The 11,259-nt window shown below is 27.1% G+C and overlaps 1 protein-coding gene across 1 annotated transcript in view; it reads right to left on the reverse strand.

The window, feature by feature from the left end:
- Positions 1-10,979, reverse strand: part of LOC111635186 (TBC1 domain family member 19-like) — a 31,466-nt gene extending 20,487 nt beyond the window's left edge. Inside the window, exons 1-3 of the mRNA XM_023380079.1 lie at positions 10,809-10,979; positions 6,925-6,999; positions 5,749-5,812 (exon numbers count right to left, since the gene is read on the reverse strand). Of these exons, the coding sequence (XP_023235847.1) occupies positions 5,749-5,812; positions 6,925-6,999; positions 10,809-10,964 (295 nt within the window). The 5' untranslated portion in view covers positions 10,965-10,979. The remainder of the gene's footprint in view (positions 1-5,748; positions 5,813-6,924; positions 7,000-10,808) is intronic.
- Positions 10,980-11,259: the final 280 nt, after the last annotated feature.

Below are 11,259 nucleotides of genomic sequence, written 5' to 3' on the forward strand. Positions count from 1 at the left end.
CAGTATTTAATTTTTTGGCTGCATTTGTAGCATTCTCACCACTTAAAAATATAAAGTATAAAACATGTCTCTTATATTCATCTGTTAGTTCCATTTTAACGAAAATAAACAACTGAAGTGTTCCCAATTCTGAACAGTATTATATGTGAGATCCAATTTAACACTTCAGTGTAAAAAGTATCACATTAGACTGGCATTTTTAACAGCAAAACAAGATTTTTCTCAAGGTCATAAAATACTAACGAACTTATGGACTGACCTGATATTTTCCTAAAAATATATTTGCCATTTTATTTTTGAACCAATTTAAATTAGGGTAATTTTATTATTATATTTGTTCATGTAAATAAATATCATTAAATAGTTTATTTTCATTATGGAATTCTGTATTATCTAAGAAAAATCTGACATCTAAACTTACAGGCAAGTATTTTATTTAACAATCTTATTAGGCTATATTTCTTCATAAATCGCTTCAGAAATTCTAGATAATTGACAACTGACAAATGTCAGTTGTCAATTATCTAGAATTTCTGAAGCACATTCTGCTTTTAGATGTACCATATTAGCATTTTTGCTCCACAATATTACATACAATTATCAAACATTGCTAAGGAAACATATTATCATGTAATAACTATAATCAGAAATATCAGATTCTTAGAAGTAACAACTAATTATAAAATAAAATTTCTTATTGAGTTGTGATGTAAAATCCAAGCACACACTTCACATTATGTTTATAAATCAATAACATCTTATTTTTAGTATATAACTTTATCATAATATAAATTTGAATGAAACTACAGTGGAACCTCGGTATACGTCTGCTTTAGAATACGTCCAATTCGGAATACGTCCTGTTTGGACGAAACAAATTTTGCTTGGTATATGACTTTTATTCGGTATACGACTTAATTCAATTATACTTGCCATCTATGAACAATTAGCATTATCGTGTACTACACCTCTCCCTGTCCTTCTCTTCTTTTCCCTTTATATTCCATCCAATATACATATATATTGGATGGAATATATATACAGTGTGTGATTGGTTAACGAACATAATCCATTCCAAGACTTTGTTAACCAATTATTGATTTACCATAGGTTTTAATGGGAATTTAATTAATTCGTTCTGGTGACTCCCAAAAATAAAAAATATATACTTTTTTAGTATGTTTATTTATATGTAATAATAAAAATATATACATACACAGTCTTGTGTTTTTATTAGTCATGTTTTTTCCGTTTGAAGGGGTTAAAGAATCTGTCTAATGTCGATTGTTTTTCTCACTTCTTCAGGATTTTTCGTAAGTAATTAATAGCATTGTAATTGTAGAGATCCCCAAGCCTCAACGTGGTTTGGATGCCATTCTAAGACCATTGTTCTGACATCCTCCCACTTCTTCAAAGGATCTTTAATAACAGATATTGGCATTAATCCTCTTTTTCAGAAGAAAACATATCTCGCCGAGTTTCTTGATGTTCATTCAAGAGTTCTTGGTGTTCTTCTGTCATCAGATCTGTNAACGGATTAATCATTTTTACATTACTTCTTATGGAAAAGGTTGGTTTGGTATACGTCCTATTCGGTATAAGTCCAAACACCAGGAACGGATTAAGGTCGTATACTGAGGTTCCACTGTATTTATTTTTCATCAGATAAATGATAAATGCTAAAAATCTAATATATATTTTAAAAATGCACAAGATCTTTCAAGCTTCAATGCTCAGCATCAGGGGCACTCATAAAAAACAAATTATTTTTACTATTGTCCTTAATAAGCATTGAAGCTCAAAACTGCATTTTTTAAAGTTTATAGTTGGTTTTTACTTTTACTATCAATAAAAAATGTTCTTGTTTATGACAGTTTTTTGGGGCTGTCCATAAATTACATAAAGCAGATATGGATGGATGGATGTGCAGGTAATTATTACAATATGTTACAAGGAAATTGAGATGGTTTGTAAAAGCAATACATAATACTAGGATCTCAACCTTTATTTAACAAAATGATTCATTTTTATTTCTGTAAAACATCCATATCTGCTTTATGTAATTTATGGACAGCCCCCAAAAAACTGTCATAAACAAGAAAATTTTTGCTACATAGCAAACTGTTGTAGTGCTCCGCCACTTATTGGTTGTTGTTAGTAATATATGTGAATATTATTTGTATAGTTAATATTCTTTGTACTTAGTGTAAGTTTTAGTATGTCACACTGTATCGGGTTTTCTTTGTGTTTGTCGTCCGTTCGAACACGTGTCCTCCTTACTTTGTACCTCCCTCCTTTGTATGACACCGGACCTCTGGTTGGCTACCCAAAGAGTCACATGAGGATAGCAAGCAAAGGGTATAAATAGCAGGTCCATGTGTGTACCAGGTCTTTTTTGTTCCTTTCCTTTGGAGGAGTTCCATTCGTGGGGGTTCGGATCAGCGTCACTGAGGAAGGTCAGAACCAACCGGAGTGAAGAGGAAGATTCGTTCGAACATCGAGAGAAGGGAGATAGAATAAAATTTCAAGCGTCGTGTACACGGGAATAATAGTGTGGACGGAACAATTAAGGAAGAGAGAGTAACTGAGGTATCGATGGAAGCAAAGATTTTCCCCACGTGCAATAGCTGTTGGTCTGATTCCTGGTTGTTTAAGTGCCAGAGTTCCAGTGAGTAGACTGTTCTGAAAAATATTTACGTGTTATTGTAAACTAGTTACAACCGTTGTTATGCTACATGAAAAGGGAGAAGGAGAGTGAAAGGATGAGGGATATTTGTATTCGGGACACATGACTGTGTAATGAGAATTTTTTTCCGAGAGTTCACATGAGCCCTCAGTAGTTGATCATGGAACCCTTATTAAATAAAGTGATATTTTGTAAGCCGACTAATTGTGTGTGTTAACCTGGTAGGCCTCGGTCTAGTCAGAGATCAAATCACTGTAATGTTTATTCTACCTGCTTTGTAAATTATATAGTAAATGTATAAAGCAATAACATAACACATATTCTACATGTAATTAATAAAATAATGTAACAGTCAATATCCCATGCTGTGAATTATTCCTTAGTACAGTTGAGGGAGTCGATCAAGGATATGAATTACCTAATTTTGGGACAGTATTATGAAGCATTACAGGTTCAATAGGATAGTTGAAAAGTATAAAAATAGCATTACATAATTTATGGATGATGTGTTAGTTTTGTCACCATACTCAATATTTATCAATGTTTCAATCTTAAAAAAAGTTCATTCAATAAAGAATCATGTATGAAAAACCATTATATTCATAAATTACATAATACTATTTTTATACTTTTTAACTATCATTTCCCTGTGACGCTCCGTAATGCTGTCACATATACCCGAAATTACGTTAATGCATTTTAATCTTTAAATGGGATTATTCATAAATTACATAATACTATGTTCATACTTTTTAACTATCATTTCCCTGTGACGCTCCGTAATGCTGTCACATATACCCGAAATTACGTTAATGCATATTTTCGATCTTAATTAATTGTACTAAGGAATAATACATAACATGAAGTGTTACATTTACATTTAAGAACAAGTAAAGTAACGTACAAAACAGTGACATAAACAGCACGCTTTATCATGCAACACTTCAGAAATAAAATGAATTATTCTGTTACCCGAAGGTTACGATCCTAATACTACGTAACGTTTTTGTAAACACCTCCATCCTCTTGTAACGCATCGTAACAATTATCTGCATACCCACCCATCTATTTCTGTGTCACGTAATTTAATGAACAGTCCATATCACACTATTTCAAGATTTTTTAAATAAAAAAATTGATATGTTAATTAAAATCAAGACAAGTGATTATCTACTTCTGGCATCATTATATATTATATAAATGTAATGATGCCAGGAATCATAATTTGTCTTGATATTGTCTTCACATAGGTAGGCAAAAGTCTTTAGTCTTTTTATTGGAATAAGTCATCTTCAGAATCTATTCATAATATACTGAAACTTTTGATGATTAACGATTTCTTTAATTTTGAAAATCATAACTGACAATTAAAAATAATAAATAAATGAATAATCAAAAAGCATACTGTGCAAACCGCTATTTATTTTCTTTATTGAAATTTAAAAAAATACATGTTGTTAAGAATGATATATTGGAAAAATATATTTCTTTATCANCCATTTTAAATAAATTTCAAGTAAACTGTAAATTAGTATGAACTGTACAATTCTAAGCTTAATAAACAATTTGATAGTATCTTTAAATACAATGGTGAACCAAAAAGTAGGTAGACAGTAAATTATAACATTTATTGAGATTACACATATATATATATAAATCTTGAGATTACATATACAATTATACTTACTAATTCAATACAATACAATTTTATCAATGCAGGGTGCTCAAACTGCTGTCCATCATAATTTACACAGCTTTGAAGTGTACATTTCACCATTTCATGCTTTGACAAACATTTTTGCACAAGTATCTTTGTGTATTAATTTCTTGAAATGCATCTCTGATGCAATTTTTCAACCATAACATAACCAAATTAAATATACACCATTGTTATAGTATAACCCGAACACAAACCCTATTTTACCTAATGTCCACCTACTTTTGGTTCACCCTGTATAATAAATTGGTATAAATTGTGTAAAATTTTTGATAGTCAATCTGAAATATTTAATTAGAATTTAATAATTATATCTAATATACACAGTACTCCTTTTATAAATGAATTACTGCCAGTATGCATATATGGTGACTGAATATATACTAAGTAACTGCCAGTACTACGTAACAGTTATCAATACTTTTTATACTATAAGCTGGTATGTTATAACAGTCCATTCTAAGTGAAAACAGCATTGAATATACATATTATAATTAATAATTGTACATAGCTTAACTATGTTTATTTAATCACATGAGATTAATAAGATGACTGTAGATTTTATAACTGAGGGACAATAAGCTAAGTGCACTTTGACCTAAAAAGACCATTATGCATTCATGAAAGATTATTTCAGAAGTTCAATCCCTTTAAAAAAAAAGATAACAGACTTCTGAAAGAAAGCTGACAGACTTCACCAGAACTCAAGTTATAACCCAGATGAACAAGTCTACTTGAGCAGAGATTTGTACATTCACAAACACGATGCAAAGAAGGCTCTGCAGATTCACAAAAGTCACTTTTGTGGATCTGTGGAGGTTGAAGAGAAGAGTTTCAGTCAGCATAGATGTTTATAAAAGTGACCAAACTAGTCACCATGTCAACCAAAAAATAAACATGATTCCTTCAAACGACAGGAAATCCAGAGAGTAGCTTAGGCAAAAGAGTGTTGCTATGCTTTAAAGTTTAAACTAAGAGTTAATCTCCATTACTTAGAAGGATTAGAGGTAGTCCAATCTTCAGTAGCTCTAAAAAAGGTATTAACTTATAAGTTATACCAATATAACTAGTTCAGGCCCTACAAAAGCATTCTGCGAAAGACCCTATTATGAGTAGCGAGCTCATTGAAGCACAAAATATTATCAGACAAATATTTCAATATATAATAAATATAATAAACACAATTTCCCACAAAATCTAGTTAATTTGCAGTTACTGTTAAATTACAAATCAAACTTTCAATTACAGCATCACCATCATTTTTAGTCTCATCTACTTATTCCTAAATATATCATTATAACAAAAATTAAATTTAACAAAATACAAAAATAATTTTAGAAATTACCCATATCTTCAGTTCCTAACTCAGTCCATTTTGCCTCTAATTCTTTTTGTTCAGAAACTGGCCTCTAAAATATAACATTAACTTTATAAAGATAAGTTTGTTAAAGAAAGCATTAATTTCTAAATTATAGAATTAAAATTATTCTAATTAAAAATAAGTAAACAATTTTTTTATTTTGAATCAAAACAAAGATAATTATGTATTTTAAAACATATATTGTGATATGTATATACATCATGGTCTGTATATTAACAAATAATTATAATTACACAGATTAAATCTCATTATAACAAATCTCTAGAAGCACACAACTTATTTTGTTGTAACAGATAAAGAAAAAACAGTTATAAGCATTTCTTATTTGAAAATAATCATACAAATGCTACTAATCATTATAAAAATTTATTTGTTGGATAGGAGTGTAGTATTTTTGATTGTCATATTTTTAATAGCATTATTAAAAATAAAGCTTTCAACACTATTAAACCATTGAAAAAATATTTTCTGGGTCATAAATATGCACTAATTTTTCTCAGGTTGTCCAAAACTGCTAGAAATAAAATTTTATCATCAGTTAATGACAGTCCAATTTAAAGTTGTAGAAAATGTCAAAGGGCAATATCAAAATTTTCTTGCACAATTGTTTTCATCTTCCTAGTGTCTACTTTTATCAAAATTATTCAATTTGCTTTAAACATCAACCAATATTATAACTTAATCTTTTTTGTTCATTTTAATGATAGTGTAAACATGGTATTAACTTTGTAATAACTGTAAAAAATTGCAATAGCAAATAAAAATACAAGTGACAGAAAAACTACAAAGTATTCTCACTATACACTTGTTCTTACACTGCAGTATAACCAAACATATCATTAAGCCTGAAATTACCCAAACTTACACAAATTTTACCAAAGTAACTGATCTATACCTATCTACAGTAAAGAAGTTTTAAATATGGCAATAAAATAATATTTGTCATACTAGATAATTGACTGATAAAATGAGATTTCTTTTACACAATTTGTTATCAATAAATACAAGAAAATGATTCATTATTACAGGTTCATTTTATTAAAATTTCACTTGTGTGTTTTATTTAAATAAAAACTTTATCAAAAATAAATCAAATTAAAGATAAAATAGAAAATAGAAATATTAAAAATTTTAACTCACCTTTCTTGATAATGCAATTCCTAATTCATTGCACATGTTATTAAGACTTTTATACATCCGTCTTTCCCAGTTACTCTGAAAGATTAAATTTTTATAAAATTAATTCAAATTTTCTTTCAATGTTAGGTCTATAATGTTAAATCATTCTATTCTTAAAATACTTCTTTTTAAAACTCTTTCCACCCTGTGAGCACTAAGAGGACCTTTTTAACAAGCTCACTATGGGTTTAGCCAGGCCCACAATTGGCTGGCTGGATTGGAAATACCCAGTATATCAGGAACACCACTCCCTGAAAAATTCCTAGGTTTAACTAATAACCCATCAGATTCAATCCTAGGTCCTTGAGCAGTAGGTTTCCACCTTAACCACTCAACCATCCAATAAACATTCTGAACATACTCATTAATATAACATATTGATTTAAAAATATAACTTTGGCTATGTATTTTCACATAAATAAAAGTTATTGTTGACATCATTATTTTATATTAATATCAATTAACATATGTACAGTTTTCAATTATTGGCCAACTTACAAACTTAAAATTTACAAATGTTAATATTGCTGTAAACATTTGTAAATTTTAATTCTTTTTACCTCTATGTCCTTACTCTTTTAAATTTCTGTGTATATCTTGTGCACAATCCAAGTAGACAAGATATACAGAAATTTTTAAATTTTAACTTATAAAAATCACAATAAAGCCAGAATATAAATTGCATACTCATTTAACATGTAAAAATACTTTCTTAAACTTTCTAACTTTTCCATTTCTAAAGAACATTTTCTAAAAATGTTCAGCAATTTACTTCTAATTTATTTTCTAATTCAACCAAATCACGAAAACAGAAATGAAGTATTTTATCATCTTTGTTGTCAGACAAACTTAATCTAGCTTCAATGCTGCTATATTGAATTCAAACAGTTTAAAAGAATAAAAACAACAATACTATATTATTTTAAACAATAATATGTAAAAATAGTGGTGCAGAACAAAATTTTGTACTTGTGACAAAAGGTATGACACTCCCATATAAACTGCTGTTCAAAATTATGGTAACATACACATAATAAATTGAAACAGCTAGCTGTAAAAATTCTTGAAAAAATAACATATATACAATTTTAATAAAAAATTGTATTTTAATAATACAATTTTAATAATAAATAGCATAATAAATTGAATTATCATATCAATTGAAAGTTACAACTGAGAAAACTTGAAAATTGTAAAGTAAAGGAAAAATAAGAGTTCTATGAGTCTGTGATTGAACTGTTTTCTAGTAGTGACTAGCTTACCCGTCGCACATTGCTGCGATATAGTTAATAAGTCATAATTTTTAATTTTAATTTACTGTCACTTAATTTTGCAAAACACTTTTTTTATATTCTTGATACATTAGACAGGATTCCTAGATGCATCAGGAAATGTTAAAAAATAATGTAAAAATTAAGTGAAAGTAATTCTATTAAAATAATTGAACTTAAATGTACAATTTTTCTTATACATGCAAATTAAAATTTGTTCTACTATAACTATCTATCTAAACTAATTATCTAGATATATTAATTATAAAATTATACATAATTACTTGATAAAATATGTTTTATACATTTATGAATTATTGAAAATTAACTATAGTGATAGATGGATGTTTGGCTATAAACTTAATAAATTGAGTTTTTAGAATAGAGGTTTTTGTAACTGTTTCACCCTACAAGCACCCTACAAGAGAACAGGACAATTATTTATTAATAATTTTTCTAATCTCTTTAGTAAAAGAATTGAAAATTAAAATATTAATAAAAATCAGTTCAGTTAACTTCAGAATAAATATACTTTTATGTTAAAAGTTAGCAAATAATTATATCAACTATAATATTTTTGTGTGTTTATGTTTCTGGCATATTAAGAATAAATATAATGTTATATTTTTTTTTTAATAATTTTTTAAGTTATAAATCAATTTGGTCTGAAGATATGCAATTAAGATGCTATCTTCTGCTAAATTTAATTACATTAATTTTGAATTAAATTTTGCAGAAGTTGTAGATTCAAATCTACTCTAGATTGATCCCTTTTTCCAGATTTTAATAAAATATTAAATTGTTTTTCAATTTATTCATTTTAATTTGGCCGATATTAATATAAAATCTACATATTGATATAAATAAAATAACTATATTATGATATTCTTTATTTTTTCTACAATAACGATATTCATTTTGAGTGCATGTAGCATTCTTCTTCCATCATTAATCTCTATAAAATCAGACATTTATACTATTATATGTGTTTACTACAAAGTATTTTACTTTAAAATTTTACTGACCTAACATAGCTGCATATATCCCCCTATTTATAGCATCTTTTGTAGAAAGAAGTTTAAGATCCATACAGGCAGCTGTTACAATTTAATCAAATTAAAATCAGAACTGAAAATTCTTACATTATTCATAACATTCATAATTTATATTAAACAATCTATTAATCTGAATACAGTTATATCTATCCCTTCTGACAATGTTTATTGTAGAAGAATACTTTTAAATCTAAAATAAGTTAGGTTTTCAAAATTCCCTATGATAAAGTTTTAAAACCATAGAACAACTAAGCAGTTCCATAATTAAAATTAAAATTAAACATTTAAACTTTAAAAAATTTCATAAAACTTTCTGAAATACCAAAAATTATAATAAATAAAATAAAAAAGGAAAGATCCTCTTTTATAACCTTAAAACCAAAGAACTAAATAAACCCAGTTTAATTCACTTACTTTAAATATACACTAGCAACTCTCTTTAACCTAAATACTTTACAATATCTCTTAAAAGTCTTTTAAGCCACTCTTTAAATTTTCCCTACAATAAACCATCTCAGCATCTACAGGATGAGCCAATAATTTTATTTATTATAATTTTTTATTTTTTTTATGTAATAACTCTCCTTAAATTTTTGTCAGAAAGGATTTTTTTGTGATCTAATATTTTGATTGTTTTATTATTTACTTTACAATTATTTAAAGCGCATTTCTTAAGGAAGGCTGATATCACTCTATTGTATTTTAAATCACTTATTTGTTCCTTAATCCTTGTTTTTAATTTCCTTTTGATTTCTTCTATATAAACTGATTAAACTTTATTATGATATATTCTTGCTAATCAAAGCTAATTACTGTACAACATGTTTGGATTAATAATTTTTCATGTAAAGAATAGGAAGTCAAAAAAAGGCAACAGTCAAATACATATACTTAAAAAACCTTTTTATACTGTAATTGTACTGTATAGTAGATATATTTAGGCTAAAATGTGTAGTATATATTAATTTTACAAATTTTCTTTATTTTTAAAAATAATTTATGATTTCTTTTTGTTTTCAACCAAAATATTTAGAGAAAACATGAATAAAATTGAGTTAAACAGACTTCAGATTTGCAAGAATGCACTCTATATGGTTAAACATATTATAAGTAAATGTTTGTTAAAAATAGTAAACAAGTTATTGCCTTACAGTAAATAAGATGAATGTAATAATGATTTAACAATATTTACAATAGAATATTAAATAATAAGTTCTGCCAATTTAGCAGAATTTCTTAAACTAATGTCTTCAATTCAAATCAAGGATTCAATTCATATTACAAACGTGGATGTGGCTACTATTATTTTAATGGAGACTGTTTTATGAAGATGAAGAAAAAATCATTATAACAAAGGACAATGTGACATTGTTTTTAATAAAGTAATAAAATACAACTGATAATGTATATATTTCAAATTTTTCTAAAATTTTATGATAGATTTCTGTTACACAAACAACTAAAAAATTAATATAAATTTTAATATTTTAACATATAAAATTCTTAAAAAGTAACTTACTTGTGCTTTTAATATAAAGTCTAGAGGATCTTTTGCATTTGGAAGTGTTTCATTTAGATTTGGATGCCTCATAAGATAACGATATACTAGATTTTGTATCTTTTGCTTGTAACCTGCAATAATAATCAGTATAGTACATAAATTTATAAATCTCATCTCAAACTCATTTTTAAAACTCATTTACACAAAAAATTTTCAAATTTATTTTATAATTGCTTTATAATAAATAACAAAACATTGTTACAAATGAAGAATGATCATAACTTTATTAAAAATGCTAATTAATAATTAATACAATTAAAATTGACATCATTTCATCTTGTTGGTCTGAATATGTTATAAGGGAGAGTCAAAAAGTAAGTTGCAATTGGCAAGAACTTTTTGTTGATAAATGATATTTAGATGAAATCTGGTGGCAACATTGGTAATACTTCCGGTTACAAGGTGTAGC

This window comes from Centruroides sculpturatus, unplaced genomic scaffold (assembly GCF_000671375.1).
Source record: "Centruroides sculpturatus isolate CEXI.00-Female unplaced genomic scaffold, Cexi_2.0 scaffold946, whole genome shotgun sequence".
NCBI classification, from domain to species: Eukaryota; Metazoa; Arthropoda; class Arachnida; order Scorpiones; family Buthidae; genus Centruroides; species Centruroides sculpturatus.